Genomic DNA, 27,943 nt, shown 5'->3' with positions numbered 1-27,943 from the left:
AATGGAAAGGAAGATATAGCACTCTATATCTATTTTCTCCACTTCTCCTTGATCCTTTCTTCACCTTCTTTCACTCATCTCCCTTCCTTATCACTCCCTATTCCTTGTCTCTTATCCAGTCCGTAATCCATTGAGTAAACCCCTCCCCAATCCTGATCTTTTTATTTCTCCCTCTTGCTACAAATTGGGGTTATCCTATAAGTTCTTCTGGTTTCGTATCTTTCTGGAATGAAAGGAATTCACTGAGAACTTCTCTTTTTGAGCAATTCCCAAACTTATCCCCTGTCTCATTTCTTCAGATTCTGGGATGCAGAAGCACTTGGAGGTTCTCCTGAGCAAATATGGAGTCGGTGTGGATGTAGGCCTCCTGTCAGAGAAAGCTGCCTCAGAAAGATTGACCAACTTATTGTTAGTGGAGGGCTTGACAGATCTCCAGATAAAAGAGCATGACTTCACCCAGATTGAGACTACTCGGGGCCAGAGGCATGTGTCCAAAACAATTCCCCTGGAGCGACTCTTCTTACCTCTCTCCAAAGTCTCCATTCCTCCCCGGATCTCTGTGACTGTTGGGGTGGCTGGCATTGGCAAAACTACACTGGTGACCGTGTATGTCTCCATGTGGGCCCGAGGAGAGATTAGTAAGGAGATCTCTTTGGTGCTGCCTTTGAATTTCCGGGAACTCAACATTTATGAGAAGCTGTCTGCAGAGAGACTTATCCGCTCAGCCTTTCCCCACATTGGTGAAACAGGGCTGACAGGTTCTGGACAGGTCCTGATAATTCTAGATGGACTGGATGAGTTTAAAGTACCTCTGGATTTTTCCAATGCAGTGGCTTGTACAGACCCTAAGAAAGAGATCCCAGTGGACAATCTTGTCACTAACATCATCCGTGGGAATCTCTTTCCAGAAGTTGCAGTCTGGGTGACATCCCGTCCAACAGCTGCCAGTCAGATTCCAGGGGGGTTGGTGGACCGGATGACTGAGATCCGGGGATTCAATGAGCTGGAGATTCAGAGCTATTTGAACCAAATGTTTCCTGATAATCATGACCTCCCTGGCCAAATCCTAAGTCAGATCCAGGCCAACAAGGCCCTATATCTGATGTGCACTGTCCCTTCCTTCTGCTGGCTATGTGGGACAGTGCTGGGTCACCTGGTCAGGAGTGGATTGGGATGCCAAACCTCGGAGTTGGCACCTCCAAGGACACTCTCTGAGATTTATGCATGGTACTTCAAGATGGCCTTGTGTGGGGAGGGACAGGACAGGCTGAGGGAAAGCCCAAAGATTGAGCAGGCCGTCCACAGTGGCAGGAAGATGATGGGGACCTTGGGCCGACTGGCATTCCATGGCCTCCTCAGAAGGAAGTATGTGTTTTATGAACAGGACATGAAAGCTTTTGGTGTTGACCTCCCCCTTTTACAGAGCGGACTGTGCAGCCGCTTCCTCCTTCGGGAAGAGACCCCAGCATCCTCTGCCTACTGCTTCATCCACCTCACCTTGCAAGAATTTGCAGCTGCCGCTTATTACCATAGTGCAGCCAAGAGGGCGATCTTTGACCTCTTCACAGAGAATGGCATGTCCTGGCCCAAGCTGGGCTTCCTCACCCACTTCAGGAACGCTGTGCAGAGGGCATTCCAGGAGGACAACGGGCAGTTGAATGTGTTCTTACGTTTCCTCTCAGGTCTCCTCTCCCCACAGGTCAACTCCCTCCTGGCCGGCTGGTTCCTTGGGCGGGATGAGCACAGCAGCTACCGGGCCCAGGCTGTGGCCCACCTGCAGGGCTACCTCAGGGCTGATGCCTCTATCTCCTCCCGCACTGTGAATACCCTACGGTGTCTACACGAGCTGCAGCACACAGAGCTGGCCAGGGCTGTGGAGGAGGCCCTGGAGAGTGAGAGCTTGGCTGGGCTGCTGGACCCCATGCACCGCTCGGCTCTGGCCTACCTCTTACAAGTCTCTGAGGTCTGTGTCCAGGAGACCAACCTTAGCAGGTGCCTCAACTATGCCATCCTCAAGAGCCTGCTGCCCCAGCTCCTCTACTGCAGGAACCTCAGGTGCCCTTAGTGGGATGTAGTGGGCATTTTTCCTGTGAGCTTCTGGGCATGGGTTGGTGGGGCAAGGTCAGAGATGTAGAGAAAAACTGAGGAACCCAAATGGTTTTACCCTTTCCCACACCAAAAGGAGAACAGCCCTGCCCATTCTCTGTCTTCTGCGCTCTGACAATTTCTTGTCCACCCTTTCCTTACAGAGCTCAGAGAGGCAATAGCAGTCACTGGACATGACTAGCAGTATGGCACGTACCCCACAATGTCAGACAATGAGATGCCCCTACTTGGAGGTTCTGCCACTCTCAATCAATCAACAAGCATCTATTAAGCACCTAATATGTGCTAGACAGGCGTAGTACTAAGGATCCAGGGTATAAACCTCTGCCTCAAGAAACACACATTCTGATAGGGGGATTACAACATGTTTTATAGATACTAAATACAGGGTACTTATAAAAGAGGTATAAGGTGAATTTGGCAGGGAAGGACAGCTGGAGGAGTCAGGAAAAGGCCTCTTGAAGGAAGTGGTATTTGAGCTGAGCCTCAGAGAGCTGTGGGCTCCAAGAGGCAGAGGTAAGGAAGGAGGGAAGTCTAGGCATGGTGGACATGAGGTGGGCCCAGAAGCAGGAGACAGAATATCTTCTAGAGGAAATAGCCGGTTTGGCTAGAATGGGGCATTCTTTTTTTAAAGTTTATTTAATTTTAGTTTTCAACATTTACTTCCATAAGTTTTAAATTTTCTCCCCCTCTCTCCCCTCCTCCCTCCCCTAGAGAGCTTGCAATCTGATATAGGCTCTACATATACATAGAATGTAGTATTCTTGAGGGGGAGTGGGGAGTAAGGTATAATTAGCCTGGAAATAGGCTGCTGCCAGATTGTTGGTGGCCTCTCCAGAGTCCTTTATTTGGGGTGAGCAAGGGGAGGGGAATAGTTTCAGAGTTCTTTCAGAGGTCCCAGGACCCTCCAGAAAAGTTTTCAGAATGTCTTGTTCAGCCCCAGAGTCTGAACCCATTAGAATAGCCCTAGAAGTCCTCACACGCCTCACAGGGCTCTTATTTAATGACAATTTCTGACCTTGTCCCCCAGATTTGGGGCTGCCCCCTTTTCAATAGCTACGTCAGGAACTCCTAAAATTCCTCCATGATTTGGGGGTTTATAGCAGTACCTATTCTGTGGTTCACACTCATTGAGCTCTGGCGAGTGATCAGAGTGTTCATCATGTCATTCATAGCTTCTGGCAAGAGGCTAGACATGGAATAAGTAGGAGCAGCTGCCAAGTGATCCAAGGGCTGGTGTCTAAAAGAAGTAAGTGCTCTCCAGGGTAGCCAGTTACCAGAGGATCCAGGCAACATGCCCTAAGAATGGCTAGTTATTTGCCCTTGCCTTGTACTCTTGGGAGAGAGATGGACATTCTTGTTGGCTCTGCAGAGAAGTCACTGAGGCTATTTGGGGTGGGGCAGGTGGGCAAGGGTCCTTGCTTGGGAGTTAGAAGTCTGGGGTTAAGGCCTAGCCTTTGGCCTTGCTCCATTATATGATCTCCTATATCTTTGGCTCATCCCTTAACTCTGCCATCCACTCTTCCTAAGTCGCTCCAGAGACCCTATCCATCCAAGATGTGCTCCCAGTTCCTTAAGATGACCCTGGCCACTGAGGGACAGGAGAGGAGAGGAGAGAGCACTTCTTGTCCCTTCTGCTGTTAAAAATCTGCTCTCTGCTTTGTTTGACCAGGCTGGATAACAACCAGTTTCAAGACAATGTGATGGAGTTGCTGGGCAGTGTACTGAGCAGCAAGGATTGTCATATTCAGAAGATCAGGTAACAACAGCAACCGTCAGGCCCTGGGTATCTCCCCCAAAAGGCAGGAGGTGGGTCCTAAGTCTTTGCAGAACCAGTCTCCCTCATCGCCTCCCCAATGATGCGATGTTTCTGAATAGGCTCCCCAAGAATCAGAGCGAATGATCACACATTTATCCCTTTGTCCATTGTTAAGCATTCCCTCTGCAAAGTCCTGCTCTGGGTACAAAGGTCCTGCCCTCATGGAGGTTATAATCTAGCCAGCAGGGAAGGGTGATAGAACATGCATACAGATCTGAGTGTACATAATGAATATATTCTAACTAGGGAAGCATGGAAGGAAGGAAGGAAGAAAATAAGCATTTATTAAGTGCCTTCTCTGTGCCAGGCACTGGGCTAAGTGTTTTACAAATATTATCTCATTTAATCCTCACAACAACACTGGAGGTAGGTATTATCTCAGTTCCACAGTTGAAGAAACCAAAGCAGACAAAGGTGAAGTGACTTGCCCAGGGTCATACAGCTAGTAAGTGTCTGAGGTCAGACATGAACTCAGATCTTCCTGACTCTGGGCCCAGCTCTCCATCCAGTGCCTTACCAGCTGCTGCTAAAATTAGGGTTCAGAACAGACTACTGAGAACATAATGTTGAAGAGATGCAGCATGGCCTGGTAGATAGAAAGCTGGCCAGGGAGCCAAGATGATTCAAGTTCTTGAATTCCTGTCTATGCCAGCTGTGTGACCATGGGCACTTGTCACTTAGCGTCTCAGTGCCCTAAGACCACCTTCTAAGTCTACGCTCCTTTGTCCAGGTGAAGAGCATTTCTGTATCATGCATTCCCCACACTGATAAAATTACAGGTCTGGACCCCCATATGCCCCCTAAAAAAGACTGTAAGGAAAGTGCAGAGTGCTCTGCAAGGTCAGAGGAAGGGAATATTTTCAGGTGGGTGCATTGAGGAAGGCTCACTAGAGGAGATGACTTTTCTTCTGGGCCCACGTAAGTAGGCAGCTAGGTGGTGCAGTGGATAGGACACCAGTGGACGTAGAGCACTAGATGGAGTCAAGAAGACTCACAGTCAAACATGGCCTCAGTCATTTACCAGCTCTTTGACTCTGGGCTTAACCTCAGTTTCCTCAACTGTAAAACGGGAATAATAACAGCATATATCTCCCAGGGTGGTTGTGACACTCAAATGAAATCATAACAAGAAAGTGTATGTTAGTTATTATTATTACTAAAATGGAAAAAATTGGAGGAGGAGAAAGTAGGCATTCCGAAGTTCATTACTGAGTGCATGGGGCAGTGGGGGCAAGCAGATGAGACAAGTCCCCGTCCTTAAGAAGCTAATTTATTTGTGTTTTACATGACTATATATGTATAAGCTATATCAAATTACTTGCCTTTTCAGTGTGGGGGAAGGAGAGAGAGGAGAGAATTTGGAACTCAAGATCTGAAAAAAAGAATGTTAAAATTGTTTGTACATGTAATTGGGAAAAATTTTAAATATTAAAAAAAATTTTTTTAAAACGAATTATTTAATTGGGTATAAACAGCTAAAAAGCTAAACGGTAACATAAATGGATGAGACAGACAAGAGGCTTGCCCAAATTGAGCCCATGGGCGTGGCTGGGGTGGGGGGGAAGTGGAGGAGTTTGAAGACCCGGAAATGACAGTTCCTCTTTTCTACCTTGGGCAGCTTGGCTGAGAATCAGATTCACAACAAAGGAGCCAAGGCTCTGGCCAGATCCCTCCTGGTCAACAGAAGTCTGACTGTCCTGGAGTAAGTCTGATGTGTTTCTGGAAAAACCAGACCACTAGAGAAAGGTGGCTAGTCCCCATTTCTCCTGTCCTGGTGAACCCAGTTAAGTGCAGGAAGTTTTAGCGAAGGCTGTTCTCCCCTTTTCCCAGGGGCCTCTGGTAGAAATGATCAGGTTTTCTGCCTGTCCACACTGGGTCCCCAGATAGAAGACAATGACCTACATGATCATTTTTCCCACTGCCTAGTGTGTGTCTGGAATCGCCTCCTTTCTCAGTGATCTGAGCCCTTCAAAGTAAGGAGTGGCTAGCTAGAGGACTTCAGGTTTCCCATCCTTCCCCACTGTGGTTCCTCAGCAGTTACAAAGCTAGTTGTCTTCCTCTGGGAACAAGGTACCTTTTGTTGTTGTTAAGATATCTGGTGCCTAGTCAGCCCCACTCCTAGGCCCAGGACCACATTCTTTACTTAGGGAGGTTGTGAGGCACGTTTCCACACCCTGTGAGCAAGGCTGGCCCCTGAGCCTCCTTCTCCAAGTGTGTGTCTGCCCCCAGAGGATCCCCTGGGTTCTTTTTCTTCACAATAATCACTCTCAGGGACCCTCTTCTTCCCTGACCTTCACCTTCTTCCTCCCCCAAACAAGTACCAAGACATGAAACCCCAAACCAGCCCTCTGAGAATCAATGATTTAAAGGATAAAGCTGGCCTTGAAAGAACCAAAGTACACCTTAGCTTTAATTTCCCTTCAGCCAACAGAGAGGAGGCTAATTTGATCATTCTTCTGTCTCGTTCCTCCACCAGTCTTCGAAGTAACTCCATTGGACCACAAGGAGCTAAGGCCCTGGCAGATTCTTTGAAGATTAATCGGGTCTTGGTGTCTCTGAGGTAGGTGTTAATGGTTCTTTTTGCCAAAATATTTGTGCCGTGAGAGGGCCTAGGAAAGCCTGTCCTTTCAGGAGCCATGAGGGTGGCAGGAGGAACTTCAGTAGGTTAGCTGTCATAATACTAGCCCAAATCCCAGGCTAAAAGTCACTCTGGTGGCCAGAGGAGTCTGTATTCATAAGGTCATCTTGGGCTCTATTGATGGGAAACACTAAGGGTGCTTTGTTCTAGGCTGGCTGGGTGACCTCATCTCAAAGCAAAGTCAAAGGAATGTGAATCATAGGGAATGTTGATAGAGTATCCTTGATGTATGGAGAGGCAGTATGGCATTGTGGATAGAGTACCACTGGAGCCAGAAAGACCTGGGTGTGAGTTCTGCTGCAGACCTGCACTGGCTTTGTGACCCTGGACAAGCCTCAGTGCTCCAGAAAACTCTATAAGACTGTACGTTACTGAAAAGGTGACAATCTGTATTAGTAGAAGGAGCTTCCTCACCTAGAGATCCCCCCACCAATGAGATCTCAAGTGTGGTCCCCATCCCTTCTCCTGTCCCTATCCCTTACATTATATATACTGTCTCACATCAGCCTCATAACAACCTAGGAATTTTCCAATGAGAAAACTGACTTGTCTAGGATCATACTGCTTATACGTATATGAGAAAGGATTTGAACTCCAGTTCTTCTGTCTGGACTGCTAACCATTGCACCATATTGCCAACTCTGAGAGTCTGTTTCTTTGCTTCTCTTTCATGCTGCAGCCTCCAGAATAATGCCATCAAGGATGACGGTGCCAAGTTCCTTGCAGATGCCCTGATGGTGAACCACATGCTCTCCGTGCTGCAGTGAGTGTCCTGGAGCCAGCCTTCTGCGCCCCTCCTTATCTTCTGTAGACCTCTCTGCACATCTCCTGTGAGGAGAAATAAGGGGTGGGGTATGTTGGGTGGTCCCCAGGATCTTTTAACCAGAATAACTGGTTTTTCCCAAGGTTTATTTCCCCGGAACAGAAACAAAAACAAAATGTTAGGACAGAAAGACAAAAGGACACAAGGAATGACAGTGTCCAGTGTCCACTTTTGACCCGCCTATTAAAGCTCTGTCTACACTCAAAAGAGCTAAATGTAGCTTTTTGAGAAGAGATGCAGGCCTTAAAGGAAACTACACGAGCTCTCAGAAGAAAGTCTCTGGCCTAGCAGGCTCCCTGGCTTCTAACAACCTGCAAGTACTTACTGTTAGCAGGGCTCAGAGCTAAGGACTGGGGAGACAAAGACAAATGTCCCAGCCCTTCCCCTCAAGAAGTCAATAAAAGGGACAAAAATACATATACCAATAAATATGATACAGTAATAATGAATATTTATAAAAAGTTCTTTAACATTGTAAGGCACTTTACATTTGTTATTTCACTTGATCCCGACCTTAACTCTGTGATCTAAGTGCTACAGGTGTTATCTCTGTTTTATAGATGAGGAAACTGAATCTTAGGTTAAATGACCCACCAAGGTCACACAACAAGAAAATGTCAGATAGGATTAGAATCTAGGCCAGTTTGACTTCACGTCCACACTCTTACACTATGCTGCCCCCATGAGGCAGAATGTATTAAATGTAAAGGAGAGGCCTCTAGACCAAGTCTACAAGGTAGCCCAACAATGGAGTGTGTTTGGGTTTTTTGGGGTCTCAAAGCAACTTCAGATGGGACGGATTACTTTGTGGTCCCTACTGACTCTTTAAAAAAGAAACCTAAAATTCTTTATTGATATATTGTGGTTTTACATTGTCTAAATTTTTTCTTGTGTCCCTCCCTCTCCTCCCAGAATGCAATTCTCTAGATTTATTAAATTATTATTTTTATATATTTTAAATATTATTATATTATACATACTTTAATTAATTTTTAATTATAATCTATAATCATAATTTTAATTTTTTTTTAAAGAAAAAGAGGCAGAAGTTTTTAGAAATCAGCAAAACCAATAAATACATTGACCGGATTGATACTTTTACCCCAAGCAAATGTACAACTGGAGACAGTTGTACAAACACGTAGATTACAGTTTCTGTGACTTATTTGCACTCTCATTCTATATATTTTGGTGCCCAAAGGATTGTCTTTCCTCACCTTGGTTAGGCACCTGTGCCCAATCATGCTTCACTCCTATTCCCAACTCCTCAATGGGATATCACATTGGGGCTCACACATAGGTATTTCCTAGGGAACCATAGGGGCATGGTTGCAGGGAGAAAGCAATTGTCCTCTGACCTCTATCCTTTAACCCCACTCCCTGCCTGCCCAGTCCTTCATCCAGAGAGTGGCTGATGGATGGCGTTTATGAGTAACTCTGACTCTTCCACAGCCTGCAAAAGAATGCCATTGGGCCTCCTGGAGCCAAGCCGATTGCAGATGCCCTAAAGAAAAATGGGAGCCTGAAGGAACTCATGTAAGGAATCCCTGAGAATACTTCTCTTTCTATAATGTTCCTTGGTACCAGGGTGTGCGAAGGTTGAACACTGGTGAAAAGTAGACCGGCCAGGGAACCAGAACGAAACTCAAAAGACCTGGGGTCTGCCAAGCCCAGAATAGTTTCTGACTTCCTAAATGGTGCTCAATGAGCTTCCTTTTTCCCAGCTATCAAGTGATATTTCCTGACTATATATATCACACATACTCCTCAGATCCATGATTTCAATGGGCAGTACTCCCCCTGCCGGTAGCAATGGAAACCCTTCTGTACACTAGAAGCTTGTCTTTCCTAGATGTTATGGCTAAAGAGATTTGTTACCCACTGAACAGCTTTCTGGTGATGCTGAAACTCTTTGGAGTTTAGCTAGCCTGGTCCATGGATAACAGATGTGGTTTGTTACCTGACCACATACTTGACACCTTTCCAACTTGAGAAGATTTCGACACTTGTCATGACTTTTAAGTGCCTAGTGTCATCTCCATAACCTGATGAGGTTTCGGAGAATGCCTTTAATGGAAGATTTTATAAACCAAGTACTCAAAGGTTCAACCTCCAGGAAATTAAAGACAAGAAATTGGCACTTTGGCCCTTATCCTATGTGAATGACTTGAACAGTGGCTCTTGATCCTCTAGAACTCTTGAGAGAAATGGTGACCAGCTGGCTGCCTTTGTGAGCTCCGCTGATAGGTCTTCCCAAGTCACAGGAGGGAAATAGAAGGAAATATGGCCTGAAGTGCATAGCTGATTGCCTGGAGAGGAGGCTGGGGGAAGAGGGAATGAGACTCTGGGCTTACTACTGTTATCTGCTTGTTCTTAGGTTCTCTAGTAACAGTATTGGAAATGATGGCTCCAAAGCTCTGTCAGAGGCGCTGAGGGTGAACCAAGGCCTTATCACCCTGGAGTAAGTCTGCTTATGGAAAGTCAGGACCATGCTCACTGCTGCTGGTGGGCATGAAGTATATTCTCCAAGTGAGGCTCAGGCTTCTTCAGGCAGGTTCAGAGTGGATTATGGGTTATGTTGGGCTATGGAGAAAGAGAGAGAGAGAGAGAGAGAGAGAGAGAGAGAGAGAGAGAGAGAGAGAGAGAGAGAGAGAGAGAGAGAGAGAGAGAGAGATATGCAGAGAGAGAGAGAGAGAGATATGCAACCAGGTAGATAGAGAAATAGAGATTGAGACACATACAGAGACAGAGAAAGGGAGAGAGAGACAAGCTAAAGTGTATGGAATTTTAATCACACATTTTATTACCAGAAATAAACCAAACATAGCCACAAAACACTGGGCAGTCCTTCAACCTGTCCCAATGTTCAAAGCCTTTGCTTCTTCTTATCAGTCTCTGTACCATCTCTCCCCTTGCAATGTGAATGGGATGGGTCAACCAGTCAAGAGGAGATCAAGGGATAGTGCTTTTAGAGTAATTCAGGTGGGGAATGTGGTCCTGAAGGGAAGCACAGAGGGTAGATGGAGCCTCTGAAGTGGTCCATGGGCTGAGAAGTTTGAAGACCCCAGATATACAGGAAAGGGAGTGGCCAACAGGGAAAAGATATTATCATACTTCTTCCCTCCCCAGGAACAGTATGTGTGTTGCCATTATGCACCTTGCCTATATGGTTTGTCTTGGGGACCAGCCCTGCCTGACACTGCCAAAGGCTCCTCCTGGCTCTGCCATGTTGTTGGGCATGGTCTAACCTCTGGTGGCAAAGGATCTGGAATTCTATGACCTGGATTCAACATATCTCCCATAAGACTAAAGGCCTGCACTTATAAAATATTGTGGAGGTGCTGCTTGGGAGCAGTGTGATGAAACCAAGTTACCTGGCCTCTACTAAAATCAGATCCATGACCAGAGCTGTCCCAGTTACTCTTGTGTAGAATTGGAAGTTCATACACACACATCAATCTATAAATTCCCCACTGGCCCTGCCTCTTCCTACTCCCACACTGTCTCTTCAGGCTATGTGTTGTCTTATACAATCTCATTTCCTATCCAAGACTGATTTTGGAGTTTATTCTGATCTGTCACCATTATAAATACGTTGGGAGGGAACAGAGAGAATTATTTGCCCTAGACTACCAACTCCCAGGACTTTGTGTCGATGACCTTTGTTTTATTAGCTCTCTCCTGGCTTCAGACTGTGTGAAGTCCTAAATGCCCCATCTTTTCTGTGTGAGAATCTCTAGGACCTACATTCAGTGTATTCTTTCTAAGGACTATAGCTGAATAGGTAGGGTCTAGGTAGGGTCAGAACACTGAGGATCTTGGAGCAAATCTATCTATTGTGAAGCAGCGGAGCCTAGTAGTGGGGTTTACTTTGGAGTTGGAGTCAAGGAAAAGGGTAGACCTACAGTTTGTGGCCACTTGGACACTGCTAGACCACAGCTTCCTAATCCAAGCTACACTATGGGCTTCTCGAATATCTAAATCTTTCATCCTCTGTAACCTCAGTGCAGTGAATCTGAGCATCTCAGGGAGTGGAAGAGGGAGCCACTGGTGGGAAGGACCAAATACAGGGAAGGGAAGCAGGAGGAGGAGATGGATAATTTAGTGTACAGGTTCCTTGAAGTAAAGGCCTTGGGCAGTAACCATTGTGTGGGGAGGGAAAGTTATCTGAAGCCATTTTTTTGGAGGGAGGCTAGTATGGACTATAAACTCATGAAGGGCAGGAACCTTGTCTTATCAAGACTTTGGCTCTCCCTCAGTGCCACACATAGGGCTCATATTAGGTACAGGAATGAATGAATGAAAAAACAGTCAAGCGAAATAGCAGCCAGATTGGGGCAAAGTTATAGGGATAATGAATGCAGCCATTGGGGCATAGACTGATACATTGAATTGAATTGACTGGTGACTTTGGTCTCATTAGAGATGTGGGCTAAACAGAAGTCACTCATTAGCCATGGTGGGACAGCGACTCCCCTGATGACAGCCAGGCCAGGTCTGCAGAGTATAAGGGTTTCCCTCTTCTCTCTGTCTTTAGCCTTCAAAGCAATTCCATCGGTGATGCTGGGGTGGCTGCCTTGACACGTGCTCTCTGCTCAAATCAGACTCTGCTCAGCCTTAAGTAAGTTTTGGTTCCTGTCATCCAACTGTGCATTCCCATTTCCCAAGGGAAATCTTCCTTGCTAGGGACAAAAGGGACTGATTTATCATTTCTGAGGTATCTTTCAGGACTTCCCTTCCTAGGTAGGAAAGAAGCCTGGAGGAGATCAGGGCTTGCCCAAGGGTGAGGTGTGTGCAAAAGCCCTGTCGAAAAGCTCTTTGGTACCTACAGAAATGGCCTCAGTAATCAGTTGCAATCATAAATCTCTTTCTTTAATCCAGATTAGAGAAGGGCTGTGTAGCCTGAATTGATTGGGTGATGGTGTGGTTGGATTTGAAGTCAGAAGACCTGGATTCAAATCCTCACCCTACAACCTTTGTGATCTTGGGCAAGCCATATTACCTCTTAGTTTCCTTGTTTGTAAAATGAGTGGATTGGACTATATAATCATTACAATTCTGAATAATTCTAAGGCTATGGTAAGACCACCACCCTCAAAACAGCAAAATCTGCTTGTGGTACCACTTTCCCATGTTGCCACTGCTCTCTCTCTCTCTCCCTCCCCCCCCCCCCTCTCTCTATCTCTCTGTCTCTGTCTCTCTGTCTCTGTCTCTCTCTCTGTCTCTCTGTCTCTCTCTGTCTCTCTGTCTGTCTCTGTCTCTCTGTCTCTCTGTCTCTGTCTCTCTCTGTCTCTCTCTGTCTCTCTGTCTCTGTCTCTCTGTCTCTGTCTCTGTCTCTCTGTCTCTCTCTGTCTCTCTGTCTCTGTCTCTCTGTCTCTGTCTCTCTCTGTCTCTCTGTCTCTCTCTGTCTCTCTCTCTGTCTCTGTCTCTGTCTCTCTGTCTCTGTCTCTCTGTCTCTCTCTGTCTCTCTGTCTGTCTCTGTCTCTCTGTCTCTCTCTGTCTCTCTGTCTCTCTCTGTCTCTCTGTCTCTGTCTCTCTCTCTGTCTCTCTGTCTCTCTCTGTCTCTCTGTCTCTGTCTCTCTGTCTGTCTCTGTCTCTCTGTCTCTCTCTGTCTCTCTGTCTGTCTCTGTCTCTCTGTCTCTCTCTGTCTCTCTGTCTCTGTCTCTCTCTGTCTCTCTGTCTCTGTCTCTCTCTGTCTCTCTGTCTCTCTCTGTCTCTGTCTCTGTCTCTCTGTCTCTGTCTCTCTGTCTCTGTCTCTGTCTCTCTGTCTCTCTCTGTCTCTCTCTGTCTCTCTCTCTGTCTCTGTCTCTCTGTCTCTGTCTCTCTCTCTGTCTCTCTCTGTCTCTCTGTCTCTCTCTCTCTCTGTCTCTCTCTCTCTGTCTCTCTGTCTCTGTCTCTCTTTCTTTTTCCTCAGTAGCCAAAAGTCTTTCTAGGACTTCACAACCCTCGAGGTGGGGGAATTGAGGGAAGTAATGATGTTAGAGTTGATGATAGCAGGCATAGATTTGTGAAGGGCTCTCTGCAAAGGGTGCCTAGTGTTGGTCACCCCTAGCCAGTCCCCTCCCCCTTCTTATTTGAGCTTGGCCTTCCACTCAGCCCTGTGGTTTGCAGATCTTATGGGCACCTAAGGTTTCCTGGTCCTGAGAAGGTAGAGGTATCTGATATGATCTCTTCAGGTGAGCCTCCATTCCTCACTTTGGAATACTGGGAATCCCTTTCTCTCCTCAGCCTCCGAGAAAACTCCATCAGTCCAGAGGGAGCTCGGGAGATTGCCAGTGCTCTGCGCAGCAACCAGGCCCTCCAGAACTTGGAGTACGTTGGGTCTCTGGGGGGAGGGTTGGGTGAGGGAGATGGTAGAGGAAGGTAGGGGCATTAGCACTTTGGTTTATATTATTTTTGTGTCATCATGAGACCAAAGAAACTCCTCCTTGGGAATTTCAGCCTCTCTGGCCTATTCAATAGGTCGGGTGACTTGTTTATAGCCACACAGCTAGTGAATATTAAAGCCAGGACTCAAACCCAAGTCTTTGGTCTCCTTAAATCAATGATATAAACCATTCCCTAGGCTACTCTCTCCTAAAGGTCTACTGTCTGGAATTCACAACAAGGTAGAGAATTAGGTCCAAAGGGAGAAAGTTCTTGTGTTTGGGAGAAGTGGTAGTAGATAATGAGTACCTGGGCCCTGGACTACGCAATTCACATTTTGTGTTCCTTTGCTCTACTTAGCCTGACAGCCAACCTTCTCCATGATGAGGGCGCACAGGCCATTGCATTTGCCGTGAAAGAAAATCGAGTCCTCAGAACCCTCCAGTAAGTTTTCTCCTACCCACATTATTTAATTCTTCTCTACATCCCACAACCCAGAATTTCATCATCCTTATCAAAAAGTATTTATTAATTGTCACTCTGTACCATATTGGGAAATAAACAAAGGTCCAAGGACATTCCTCACCACCTCAAACCCCTAAAGACAATATTTGCCTTTCCTTCCTCCTTCCTTTCTCCTGCTCCCCTCCGTATCTTTCATTAACTTACCTTTCCTACATCCCTTTGCCACATAAGTAACTAGGTGGCCCAATGGATAGAGCACTGGACCTGGAGTTGGAAAGATCTTGAGTTCAAATCCTGCTTCAGATACTTCCTAGCTGTGGGACCCTGGCTGAGTCACTTTACCTCTGTCTGCCCCAGTTTCCTCAACTGTAAAAAAGGGTATCATAATAGCACCTACAAGCTCTCAGGGTTATTGTGAGGATCAAATGAGATAATAATTGTAAGACATCCCCCATAGTATCTGACACATGGTAGGCACTTAACAAATGTCTGTCACCTCCCTCCTCCCTGCTTGCCAATGACTTAATCTTCTCAGGTGACATAGGAAGTCATCTGCCCATTCTGAGATTCAATTTCCTCCTCTTTAAAGTGAGAGTTCGTGGGCAGCTGGGTGGCAAAGTGAATAGAGCAGAGGCCCTGGAGTCACAAGAACCAGAGTTCAAATCTGGCCTCAGATACTTACTAGTTATGTGACCTTGGCAAGTCATTTTACTCCAATTGCCTCCAAAAAAATAGCTAAAATACAGTGAAAGTTCAGATCAGATGACTTTTTAAAATTTTTAATTATTTATTTTTAGTTTACAATATTCAGGTCCATAAGCTTTTGAGTTCCAAATTTTCTTCCCCTTCCTACCTGCCCCCTCCCCAAGACAGCATGCAATCTGATATAGGCTCTACATATACACTCACATTAAATATATTTTCACCTCAGTCATGTTGCAAAGAAGAATTATAACCAATGGAAAGAACCATGAGAAAGAAGGAACAAAACAAAACATAACAAAACAAAAACGAGAGAGAACAAATAGTCTGCTTCGATCTGCATTCAGACCCACAGTTCTTTATCTGGACGTGGATGGCATTTTCCATCATGAGCCTTTAAAAGTGACCTTAGAAGCTTGCGTTGGCCAGAAGAGCCAAGGTTATCCAAGTTAGTCACTAGATGACTTCTAAGGCCCCTTCAAACTAAATTCTGTGGACTTTCTTTTGAGAGTATTTTCTGTTACTCCTCTCTCCCTAGAGTGGGGAACCCTGGGCACTGAGTGCCCATGAAGAAGTTCAGCTCTGGGGGTAGCCCACATTTGAGCCTTTGAACTAGGGTGAGTCATATTAAATCAGGGATCAGTAGCATCACCAAGGCAGAGCATTGACTCCAGAGAACATGGAGAAGGCGTAATGAGAGCCATAGTCATGACCATCCATGCTTCCCCTTGGTTCACTTTCTGTGGTGATCTGGGCTGACAGGGCAGGATATGTATATTTGGTTCCCGGTTCTGAAGTTGGTGCTAAAGCCACAATTCAAATCCCGCCTCTAACACTACTTGTGTAACCTTAAGTAAGTCACTTAACCTCCTTGGGTCTCAGCTTCCCCACCTGTAAAATGAGGGAGTTCAACTAGGTAATCTTTGAGGGTCCTTTCCAGTTTTAGTTCCATGAACCTGGAAGCAAGGGTCAGCCCTGGAAAATGAAAGCAGGGCCAACAAAACTGAAATTAGGAATGATTTTGGAAAAATTACTCAAGTTTTACTCTGATAACTCATGACAGAATAGAGGTTCCGCTGGGTTCTCAAAGGTTATCCCAGAAGAACACAAAGTTCTACTAGGTCCTGCCAAACTAGAAAGCCTTTGTGTGTGTGTGTGTGTGTGTGTGTGTGTGTGTGTGTGTGTGTGTGTGTGTGTGTGTATGTGTATGTGTATGTTCTATGGGGCTGGAGACAGATTATATCTGTCATACAAATACTAACCTCATTAATTTTTTTTGCTCTTTAAAAGTATTTTTTCACTATTAATCATCATTAATAAACACAAACATTTCAATATCCAAAGAACAAAAAGAGATTTTATATGAAACTGTGAACTTCTAATAGGTAAAATTTTTTTAAGTATATATTTAACTTAAAGTAGTAACAAAAGTTGCACCATTTGTGTCCCTTCTGAACTTTTTTGTTTTCTTTCATGTATTTTAATGCTTTGATTCTTTTCCTTCTTATTCCTTTCTCTTTTTGCTTCTTTCCTCCTTTTCTTTCTCCCTTCCTTCCTTTCTTTTCTCTTTTACTATCCACTAACTTCTCCACCCTCCCAGTCCCCCACCCCCAATACAAACCCTGGAGTAGGATACATAGAGTCAGGTAAAATACATCAACACATTGGCCATGTCTGAAAATGCAAGACTCATTCTGCAACTCTAGTTCATTAGCCCTCTGTGAGAACTATCTCACGTTCTCAGGTGAGGAGTTCCCCTGGCACCTGCTGGTCTTGGCTCAGATCTCTGAGACCACATTATCACTTATGTTTCCTGGTATCTTACCCTATGCAGCTTACAATGGAACTTCATCCAGACCAATGCTGCCAAGGCCCTGGGCCAAGCACTACAATTCAACCGAAGCCTGACCAGCTTAGAGTAAGTATGTGACCCTCCTCACCTGGCAGCTGGGAAAGATGCATGTAGGCAGGAATGGGCTAACTATGGCTAAAGAGGAAAATCATATGGTTGTGAAAGGTCATGCCAATGGCTGTCAGCAGTGCTGCAGGAAATTCTAGTCCCTGAAACCAAAAAACTAATGCTTTTTCAAACACCAGCTTGTATATTGATCATTTAAACACTCAGATCTACTCCTTTCTTCCAACCTGAGGGGAAAAAAGACAGTTAATGTGCCTCTGACTCACTAGAATAATTTGGAGCCGGGAGTTCTTTTAAATTTAATTTTCTGGGGAATATTATTAACAAAAATCAAGCATGCACCCAAAAAATGTATTTTACTTCAATCTTTCCCTATCTTATTAAGTATAGTGAACCACAGAATGAGACTCAGGATCACCATTTTGAAGATCAGTTATAGTTATATGTTGCTATGACTGTAGAGTTAAAAGTCAAAGAGATGGACCCCAAAACATCTGGAGGATTGAAAAAATAAGAAACTAAAGTCAAATTTTATATTAGCTTGTTTTCTGGTCATTTGCTACTTCTTCAAAAAGTGGAACACCTTTTAGTTCCAGGTTAGGGTTAACAGTATTGGATTCTGGTGAACTGAGGCTGTACTATACATACTAGGTATACCCTAGCAGATACACCCAATCTGGACTTAAGTACCAGCTAGAGCACTGTGGGGGAGTCACTGAGATGTGGAAAGCAGGGAATAATGGGGGGGCTTATTGTGTTACAGTTTGCAGGAAAATGCAATTGGAGATGAAGGAATGAAGGCCCTTGCCAGGGCACTGAAGATGAACACAAGCCTCAAAGCTCTCTAGTAAGTCTTTATAAGTTAATAGTCAAGGAATCCAGCCCCATTCCTCCCTCTTTTTACATATTTTTTCTTTTTGTTTGCCAAAGAAATTGTTTTTTTAGGTTGTTGCAAATGGCATAAATTAAAGAAGTGAAAACAGGCCAGTTAGAAAGTAGGTGTCAAAGAGAGAGAGGACAAGCCTCTTCCCCCTGACTTTTCTTGGAGACTCCCTCTGGTTCCCTATATCTTTAATTTTAATGCCTTCCCTTTTTCGTACATAGTTGTTTATATGTTGTTTCTGCCATTAGACTGTGAACTTGAGAGAGGGGGATGTCTTTAGCCTTTCTTTGTATCCCCAGTGCTTAGCACATAGTAGGTACTTAATACATGCAAACTGACTATTTGATTCCAATCTCAGGCGTACTGCAGCAGTAAGGGAAGTCTTTGAGCAAAATGATCTATTATTCAATTCAGTTCAACACAAATTAAGTCCCTATGCTGCGCTTGACACTGGGGAAATACAAAAATAGCTATTATGTAGACCCAGATCTCAAGGAACTTACAATCTATTTTGGGTGAAGCACAAGGTACACACATAACTTCAATACAAAGGAGAAAAGGGAATGAACACATTGGAGAGGTTCAAAGTGCTCAAAGAAAGTTGAGGGGGAGAGCCAATGAGGAGTGTGCTGGTAAATGTTTAAAACCAGGTCTCTGAAAATGCATGATACACTTTTAAGTTTAATCTGCATTATTAACATTCTATCTATTCCTTTTTTAAGTCTAGATAGAGCCTTGGTTTGTAAAGTTTGCCTCTCTCCACCTGGGATGAGCTGGCTCCAGCACACCCTCATCTTCCATTATTGTACGTTATTGGTAATTCGATAAGAAAATTCAGTGCTTGTTATAATTGAAATAATAAATAAAAATGGGGTTTGGGGCAAGAAATGAGGCAGGATAGATTTGCTTTTCTTCTACTAACTGTTCCATTTTTGTAGTCTTCAGGTGGCATCTATTGAGGCACTTGGGGCCCAAGCCCTAGGTGATGCCTTAGCTGTCAACAGGACCTTGGAAATTTTGGAGTAAGTATATTGGTCTTTAGAGTTGCAGCCTCTCATACAAAATACCTGAGTTATTAACTCAAGAAACTTGGATGTGAATTTACACATCAAGTCCAGTCAAGCAGCTGTACAAGGCACTGTGTAACCTAACAGTCCTGACTCACAAGAAACCCACAAACTAATGGGAAGAAAAAATGCAACAACTCTCTATGATAGGTGGGATAAATTGCATTTCACTCTAATGGAAGATACTGGCATTGAGGCAGATCAGGAAAGGCTTCTTGCACAAGGTAGGACTTTATCTGGGATCTAATGGAAGTCAGAAAGCATAGAAGAGAGGGAGAGAATTCCCAGCTGGGGGTGGGGAACCAATGAAAACACCCCGGATCAGGATGTTGAGTGTCCTGAATGAGCAACAAGGCCAGTGTCAATGGATTGCAGAGTCCACAGAGGGAAGTAAAGTGTAAGAAGAAGGCATACTTCTGATGGAAGACAGATTTCTTGTATATGGTGAGGTCTTCCAGATGTTATTTGTGGATGACACTGTACTGATCGAATCAATCCCCCAAGTGCTGCAGAGCTTTCCGAAGGAAGTACACAACCACTCAAAAAAAGTGTAGCCTAACATCACCCAGTAAAAACTAAGTGAATAAAAAATGCCTCTTGGAGGGGAGTGGGGGGATTGTGGGAGTATGTCTGCATGCTAGGATACTGCTGTGCCAGGTACTGTGCTAAACTCTGGGGATACAAAGAAAGGCAAAAACAGTCCCTGTGCTCAAGTCTGATGGGGGAGACAGCATGGAAAGAACTATGTATGTACTAACAAGCCATATACAGAATAAGCTGGAGTTAGTCTCAGAGAGAAGGCACTAAAAATAAGGAGGGCTGGGACAGGCTTCTTGGAGGAAATGGGACATTAGTTTAAGACTTGGAGGAAGCCAAGAGGCAGAGCTAACAGAGACATGGGGAGCAAACAGTGAAAATGATGGGAATGGGAGATAATTATGAGGGAGGAACTGTAAAGACAGAAAGAAAAACAGAGGATTTTAGGTATGATCTTGGACGTACCAGGAGCCCCTAGAGTTTTTGAATGGGGGGAGGTAGTAATGATATGGTCAGAGGAATTCCAGGAGAAATGACCTCCAGGATCAAATGCAAAATATCCTCATAACCTCAATGGACCCTGTGACCCAGTGACCCAAGCCTCCTGACCATCTCTCCTCTCCCACCTCTGAGCTATGTGACCCCAGGCAAGTCATCTAACCTCTGTCTGACTCAGTTTCCTTTACTGTAAAATGGAGATAATAGCTCCTATCTCCCAGGTTTGTTGTGAGGATCAAATGAGTTCCTATTTATAAAGTTCTTAACAGTGCCTGGAACATAGTAGGCACTTAATCAATGCTTCTTCAGGATGTTGACAGGGAGTCACTGGCAATTACTGAAGGGGGAGGGGAGGATGGCCATGGTCACACTTGCACTTTAGGAAGGTGAATTTGACAGCTGAGTGAAGGGTGGGCTGCAGCGGAGAGAGACTTGAAGCAGGAAGAGCCACCAGCAGGTTACTACACATGTGCAAGCATGAGGTGATGAGAGCAGTGCCAGCGTCAGAGGAGAGAAGGGGGAATGTACTGGAAATGTTAGGAAGGGATGTGGCAACTGAATGGATATGGGAGGTGAGGGGGGTGAGAGAGAGGGGGTGAGGATGACACTTTGATTATGAGCCTGGGTGACAGGGAGATGGTGGGACTCCTGACAGTAATATAGAAGTAGGGAGGCATTGCAGGGGCAGGGGAACAGAGCAAAATGAGTTCAATTTTAAATTTCTGCGATCCATTTGGTTCAAAATGTCCAACTGGTAGTTAGAGAGATAATACTAGAGGTCACGAGAGAGGTGAGGGCTATCTAAATGTGAGAATCATCTGTATAGAGATGATTATGAAATCCATGGGAGCTGCTGAATCACCAAGTGAAGTACATACAGGGAAAAAAAAAGAGGGTCCAGGACAGAGCCCTGTCTGGGCTGTCTTCCTATCTGGAGGACACTCAAGAGTTACAACCTGAAGATCCAGCAAAGGGGACTTTGAAGGAGCGGTCAGGCCGTTTTCGTTTAAGGACAGAATATAGAATCTTCCCTATCCTCATTCTAATCCTTTATTTCTTTTCCATGACGTTTGCTACATTTTTTGATTTTCTGCTTTTGTACCTACCATCTAAGTTGACTTACTTAAGTCTATGAGAATGTTTAGCTAAGCCATGGTGAGGGCCTGCTAATGGGAACAATCATTGGGTGGTGAGTAAACTAGTCTAGTCAGTCACTTAGAAGGGGTCTAAGGATGTTGTCTCTGTAAGGCATAGGACTCGTTTCAGTGAATCTAGTCCTCTGAGGGGGCCAGCCCTGTTGGGATGACTGTAACAACACTGGGGAGATGCTGTCTCATTGGGCCTCTGGATTCACAGGAGTTGCTTCTCCTGCTTTGCTTGGCCCTTTTTTCTTGCCCCGAGTGTTACCCCTTAATAATCCCTGCATGTATACAGCATCCATCTCGGTCTATGCTCTCATGAGGACACATTTTTCCTATGAATATCAACCAGTTAGAGTTATACACATAGGGCATCATGGTAATGTAAAAGAACATTTACTGAAATAGAAATGCAAGATAAAGAACAGTCAGTAACAGCAGCACAGGGAAGTCCGGCTTCTTGGTGCAAAGACAACCTCATCATTACTAAGACCTGAAATAGAGTTCGAGGGAAAGTTGTTATTCCCCCATTTTGCGCCACCCCGCCTCTCTTCTCTCCTTCTCTCTCTTCTTTCTTTCTTTCTCTCTCTCTCTCTCTCTCTCTCTCTCTCTCTCTCTCTCCTCTCTCTCTCTCTCTCCTCTCTCCCCCCTCTCATATTTCTTTGGCATATCTCTCTTCTGACTCTGGCTCAAATCCTCTCATGTCCCCTCCCTCTTGAGACTCTGCTGCCAGCATCTCACAAGACACAGTGCAGACTCTTCTACACAAACTGAGTCTGAACTCAGGTAGTGCCATCTCCTGTTGCACTCTGCGTTGACTTGTGGGGCATGAAGTCCCTTTCACTGACTGTCATAGTGGATGAAGCACTAGACCTGGAGCCAGAGAGACCCAGGTGTGACTCTGGCCTCTGACACTTGGTACTTTGGGAAAATCACTTAACCTTTCTCAGCTTCTGTTTTCCTTGTCTATAAAATGGAGAAAATAATAGCCTCTTCCTCAAAATCAAATGAGATAATATAAAGCACTTTTAAACCTTAAATTGCTTCATCAATGGGAGCCATATACTCTCCTAGTAAATAATTTGCAGTCCATAAATTTTTTTTTTTTTACTGAGTGCAAAGGCCAGATATAAACCCATATCATTAATTGGCATATTGTAATCACAGGCCATTATCTCAAATAAACCATGAAATCTGCAGCAGCAGAGAGCATGTGCAGAAATACAATACACACACCTATAGTAATAGCTCATATAGAGAAGGGGTGAACTATAAACCCAATATATAGGTCATGCCCTACATATAACATCACATACATAGCACATAGCATATTCAGCCCATCACTGAGCATCATCTGGCTACGTGTGATCACCTCTCTCATGACTCCTGATCGCCAGAGAGTCTCATTCTCCCATAGTGACGTACTGTCAGTTCTGCACCTGTAGTATCTTCAGACCTACTGTTCTATACTCCGAATCCTGAATTTGTGGATAATTCAAGAAGGTTATCACTGTCTCTAGCCTCCAATGAGTCAAGTACTTCTGGTGGCTTTTGTTCCCTTGGGGCCTTCGTAGGTGGAGAATTAGGCAGAAAAGCAGCAGTTGACATTCAGCCCTCCTTTTCGGACCTGGACAATCTCATCTGACTTTTCTGATTTCCCCAGAGGGTGCAATTCCTAGTCCATCTCTGAGAGACAGGCCCTTCTTAGAATCCACTTGGCTCACTGTTGCAATTTAAGAAGTCAGGTTAACCATTTGGTAAACTGTCAGATTGCTCAATCTTTCCACTACTTTAGAGTAAGATAACTCACCATCAGTCTACTAGCTTGTGTTTTCTCCAGATACCAAGATTTCTTTGTAGGATTTTTATCTTTTTGTCTCTTTCAACTCTTGTGGGAATTCCTGACCACAAACTTCAGCATCATATTGCCACTGGCTCTCCTCTGACCCTTTTTGATCTAAGGACATGACTGGACCATAGTCCTTCAGCCCATCTCTTGTCAGTGAGATGTGCTACTTGTGATTCTCTTTCTTCTTCATCTTTTGAGATCACAAAGCACAAATCAGTAGGTAACTGTGGCTCTTATCCAAACATCAGCAGGTATGGAGTAAAGCCTGTGGTATCATTCTTGGTAGCATTGTATGTATGTGCTAAAAAGAATAAGTGTTGACACCACTAAGTTCATGGTCTCTAAAATGTACAGCTACATACAATTAAAATACTTGGGCCCCGGATCAACTCAAGGATGTTAAGGTGTGCTTTTAGGTTTCTTGCTTTCTGCTGAAACCAACCCATCCTTGAGTAGCTCATTTTCAAAGTCTCTACCTTGGCAAGACTGGATCCTTACAGGGAAGCCATATGTGGCAAAATACTTTTCCCACAGTATCTTTGCAACTGTAGCAATTTCCTGATTTTTCTGAACTCGTTCAACAATCATTTATTAAATGCTGAGACACTGGGAATACAAGGGCAAAAATAAAACAGCCTCTGCCCTCAAGGAACTTGCATTCTTGGTTGAGTGTGCCTGTACCTACTGGGTGAAATGCTCTGTCCCCATTAGGGTTGTCGCTTATATTCTCCCCATCTTCTTCCAGAAATTAAAAAAGGCCACACGCACAAACTCCACTGGCTTGCTGGTACTTCTACTTGCCAGGTAAGCAATATGCTGGAAGCACTTTCTTTTGAACCCAGTGAGCACACATCTCACATTTCTTACAGAATCTGCTGCCGTCTGGGGCTTACTGGCTCCCAACTAGCTTGTGTTCCAAATCACTTTTACAGTCAACCATGGAGTGATGTGTCCTGGAGGACACTAGGATGGATCAGGTTGGATTAACTATAATCCAGTACAGCCCTCTATCGTACAATTCCAACTTCTGCCATTTTCTCAATGGCTTGGTGCCCTTTGGGAAAGGATGCCCAAGTGACCAAGGGTCATGACTTTGCTTTTTGGCTTGTACCTCCTCTCATACAATTGCTTTCACTGCTAGTCATCCAAGGAAACTTGAAGTAACGTGGAGGTGTTGGTCCAACACACCAAGATCTATATCCACAGAAGGGACATCCTTTGAGAGAAATCCCACACATTCAGCCACACTTTCATGTGTTCATGCTCAGTGGTTCAGCTCCTTGTGGGTCACAGATTGCCTTCATCCCCTTTCATCTGTTTCTGTGGGAGTAAAGGTGTCTGCATCATGTCTTTCCTGGCCAGTAGTGCATGCTAACTCTCCCATCTCTGGTGGGCAGTATCCAACTTAGTGCTAGTAAGAATTGGATTACTGTCAAGATTTGGAATTGAGGTCTGGACATATAGTCCACATAGTCTCAAAACTTATTGCCCATACATAGAGCTCTGTGAACTGAATGAAAGGACTCTGTCTATTTGGATTTATCAGCGTGAGCTTGGAATTCCTTAGGGAAGATGTAGATGTCACCAAGAAGATGGACATTGTGGTCCTGGTATATATCCAGGCTTATCATCTAGAGTGATGATCAGGACCAACTCCAGCCTATTCAAAGTTCAGTGACAGCCTGCTTCAAAGCCGACATTTTCAAATCAGCCCTTGAAAAGGTCAAGCATCATGGGGGTAGATTTTGTGAACTGCACTACAGGGAAACCTCAGACCCAAACCACGAAGTGATACACACCAACCCTCATGCTAGGTTTCTTCTCTTTCCTAGATTCACTATGGAGATAGACAGTGCAGTGTGTCTTTGTTGCCCTCTGCCACTAGAATCACAGAACTGAATTAGCATGGAGTTTTGTGGCCATCTAGATCAACCCACACCCAACAAAGAATCCACACATCATTATATCCAACAGGTGGCCATCTGGGCTCTGCCTGAACAAAGGAGAAACTACTGTCCTCTAGGGTTGCCATTTAACTTTTGGATAATTCTAATTAGGAATTTTTTCCCCACCTGTTTCTCCTGACTCCTCCCTTTGGAGTTAAACAGAAAATATCTTAATTCTTCCACATGACATTCTTTCACATACTTAAAACTAGCTGTCCAGACTTTGCTTCTCCATGATTAATCATTACTAGTTTCTTCAACTGATCCTTATACGACACAGACTCAAGGCCCTTTGCTATTCTGACTATCGTCCTCTGGACACTCTTCAGCCAATCAATGTCTTTCGTAGCCTTTGGAGCCCAGAGATGGACAAAGAACTAGATGTGCTCTAACAAGGGCAGAACACGGGATGATTGTTACCCTCTTATTCCTGTAAGCTATGCCTTTCTAAATATAATCCAACATTACATTTGGGGTTTTTTGGCTGACATATCACACTGTTGATTCATTGATCATGCCGTCCACCAAAACGCCCACCTTTTTTTCCATGTGAAGTGCTATGTGACCATGCTTCCCTTGTATTATATCTGTGAAACATATCTGTAAAAATATTTTGGACCCAAGTGTAGGACTTTACAATTTGATTTGATTCAGTACAGTCAAGATCTTTTGGGATTTCAGCTCTGTCAACCAGTGCGTTAGCTCTCCCTCCTCAGGTGTGTGTCCTCTGAAAATGACACAGGCCTTTCATTTTCTTTTGAAAGCATTCTTCTCCTCATTGGCATTTTGAACCTCTTTTGCCAACTGAGTTAGCCTATTTTTCAAGGTGTTATTTTCTTCAGCATTTTTTTGGGTCTCCTTTAGCAGGGTGCTGACCTGCTGTTCATGCTTTGACTACATGTCTCTCATTTCTCTTCCCAGCTTTTCCTCCACCTCTCTAACTTGATTTTCAAAATCCTTTTTGAGCTCTTCCATGGCCTGAGCCCATTGAGTGGGCTGGGATATAGAAGCCTTGACTTCTGTGTCTTTGCCTGATGGTAAGCATTGTTCTTCCTCATCAGAAAGGAAGGGAGGAAATGCCTGTTCACCAAGAAAGTAACCTTCTATAGTCTTATTTCTTTTCCCTTTTCTGGGCATTTTCCCAGCCAGTGACTTGACTTCTGAATATTCTCTTCACACCCACTTTGCCTCCAGATCCTCCCAGCCAGTGCTTGGGGTCTGAGATTCAAATGCTGCTTCCCAGCCTCAGGGCTTTTGGCGGGGGCAGAGCTGCTATTCAGTGTGAGATTAAGTTTAGGTGCTCAGGTGGGGGCAGGGCCACCTCTCGGGCTCAGTTCCCTCAGGGAGTTTATGCAGAGACCTTCAACAATGGATCCAGGGTCCTGCCTGCTTGGGGAGCCCTGGTCTGCTTCCACCTCCACTGCTGCCTCCCGAGGGGGCCTGAGTTATGGGGGCACCCCACTCCCCTCTCGACCCGCCAAAGAGACCCTCTCACCGACCCCCGTCACCTGTGGGTGGAGGGACCTGCACAGCCGCTGGAGATCCCGTCCCTGAAGCCCGCTCGGATCTGCTCCTCTAGGTGCCGCGGCCGCGGCAGGGCTGTGCTTGGCTCCCAGTCCGCGGTGCCCAGTCCGTGGCGCAAAGGGTCTTTTGCGAGAGGTTTGCAAGTCCCTCTGGAACAGAAATCTCCTTCGCTCCAATGTTCTGTGGCCTCTGGTGCTGCAGAATTCACAGTAAGTTGCTATTTACAGATGTTCTATGGGTTGTGGGTTCGGAGCTATGTGTATGTGCATCTTTCTACTCCGCCATCTTGGCTCCGCCCCAGGCCTTTCATTTTCTTGTGAAGAGATGTATGGATTGTTAGTGATCAGGTATTGAACTTAGACTGCTGCCTGCAGGGCCCTTCTAGGTCTTTGAATGGGCTATAGTTGGTCCTGAACAGTGCTAACACTCCAGAAATGCTTGCTAATCTGATTATACCAAGGCCACAAGGTCCATCTTCTTGGTGACATCCATAGTTTCCTTAGGCAACTCCAAGCTCATTCGTTCCTTTCATTTACTTCACAGAGGTCTAGTCCCTGTAGAGGCAGTAAGACAGAAGTGTCAAACAAGCAGCACAGTGGGCCGCATGCAGCCCACAACCTTGCCAAGTGTGGCCCAAGCCAGGCTAAAATGTAACGGGGAAATATTTAACAAAATAGATATGCAATAATGTGACATTTTAAAACTAAGTCAATATGTGGTCCACAGGGATCCTTATGTATGGTTTGATGGCCCTCGACTCTATTTAAGTTTGACGCCCCTGCTTAAGGTATATGATTGCAAGTGAACTTTCATAAAATTAATAGAATACATACATCACTTGAGATCTGCTGCCCAAACAAGCAGGAGATTCACACCTCACTGTCACTGTTCCCTGGGGTCCTGTGGGTCAAGGTAGAAAGTGCCCAGGAATGATTACTGGGGTAAGGATAATCTTCTTCGGGGGCCTGGATCTGCCCCCTTTCCTGACTTTCCCTCTTGTCTTACAATTCGTCCATTAGACTCAGCTTCTGGGAAACTAATTCCAAATTCTTTTCTTGGCTACAACCGGTATGCATTTGCCCATCTAGTTTCATCTTCTTCAACTGTGTTCTGCTGATATTTTCAAAGTGTGCTATCTTGACTTCTAGGCCCATGAGCCTTTGTTTTTCTGGGAAGAAGGGTTTTATGCATGATTTACTTACCCTGAGCTTTTGCAATGGAACCTGAGGGACCTGAACAGCTTCTTATTTGGTCAGTTTCACTTCTTACCAACCTCTCTTTTGGTCTGCTATCCTTGCCACTAATACGTTCACCAGAGAGATGAACTCTTACATACTTTAGAGCCTGTCTTTGCTGTTCGGGTGATCCCACATCTTTGTCATACATACACCAACCCTTCGGATCGCTCGGGTAAATCTGCTGTACATCTGCTCTGGAATCACTGCTTCTTTGACTCTTTTCAAACATGAGGCAGTCAGACGTTTTTTGCCCTCACACTGAACATAAGCTTCCTGTGCACTATTTGCACCACCCAGTTGTACACACAAGCTTTACAGACACTCCCAACACTCTGATCTCAGGAGACTGCATTTCCAGAGAGCATGTGAGGTCAAGAGCAGGTCCCTTGAGGATCTTCGTTAGTCTATTCTGTTTCTTCACATCA

General features: G+C 45.0%; 1 protein-coding gene across 3 annotated transcripts in view; it reads left to right on the top strand.

Moving 5' to 3' along the window:
- The window catches only part of NLRC3 (NLR family CARD domain containing 3), a 58,918-nt gene that overhangs the window by 20,810 nt on the left and 10,165 nt on the right, over positions 1-27,943 (top strand). For all 3 annotated transcript variants that reach the window (XM_072603127.1, XM_072603118.1, XM_072603137.1), the window contains exons 4-16: positions 300-2,055; positions 3,779-3,865; positions 5,544-5,627; positions 6,402-6,485; positions 7,243-7,326; positions 8,839-8,922; positions 9,764-9,847; positions 11,924-12,007; positions 13,615-13,698; positions 14,113-14,196; positions 16,754-16,837; positions 17,601-17,684; positions 18,659-18,742. In XM_072603127.1, the coding sequence (XP_072459228.1) occupies positions 300-2,055; positions 3,779-3,865; positions 5,544-5,627; positions 6,402-6,485; positions 7,243-7,326; positions 8,839-8,922; positions 9,764-9,847; positions 11,924-12,007; positions 13,615-13,698; positions 14,113-14,196; positions 16,754-16,837; positions 17,601-17,684; positions 18,659-18,742 (2,767 nt within the window). The remainder of the gene's footprint in view (positions 1-299; positions 2,056-3,778; positions 3,866-5,543; positions 5,628-6,401; positions 6,486-7,242; positions 7,327-8,838; positions 8,923-9,763; positions 9,848-11,923; positions 12,008-13,614; positions 13,699-14,112; positions 14,197-16,753; positions 16,838-17,600; positions 17,685-18,658; positions 18,743-27,943) is intronic.

The sequence above is a fragment of the Notamacropus eugenii genome, chromosome 1, assembly GCF_028372415.1.
Source record: "Notamacropus eugenii isolate mMacEug1 chromosome 1, mMacEug1.pri_v2, whole genome shotgun sequence".
Lineage (NCBI taxonomy): Eukaryota > Metazoa > Chordata > Mammalia > Diprotodontia > Macropodidae > Notamacropus > Notamacropus eugenii.
The sequence above is the reverse complement of the archived record's forward strand: the minus strand, read 5'-3'. Positions and strand labels throughout refer to the sequence as shown.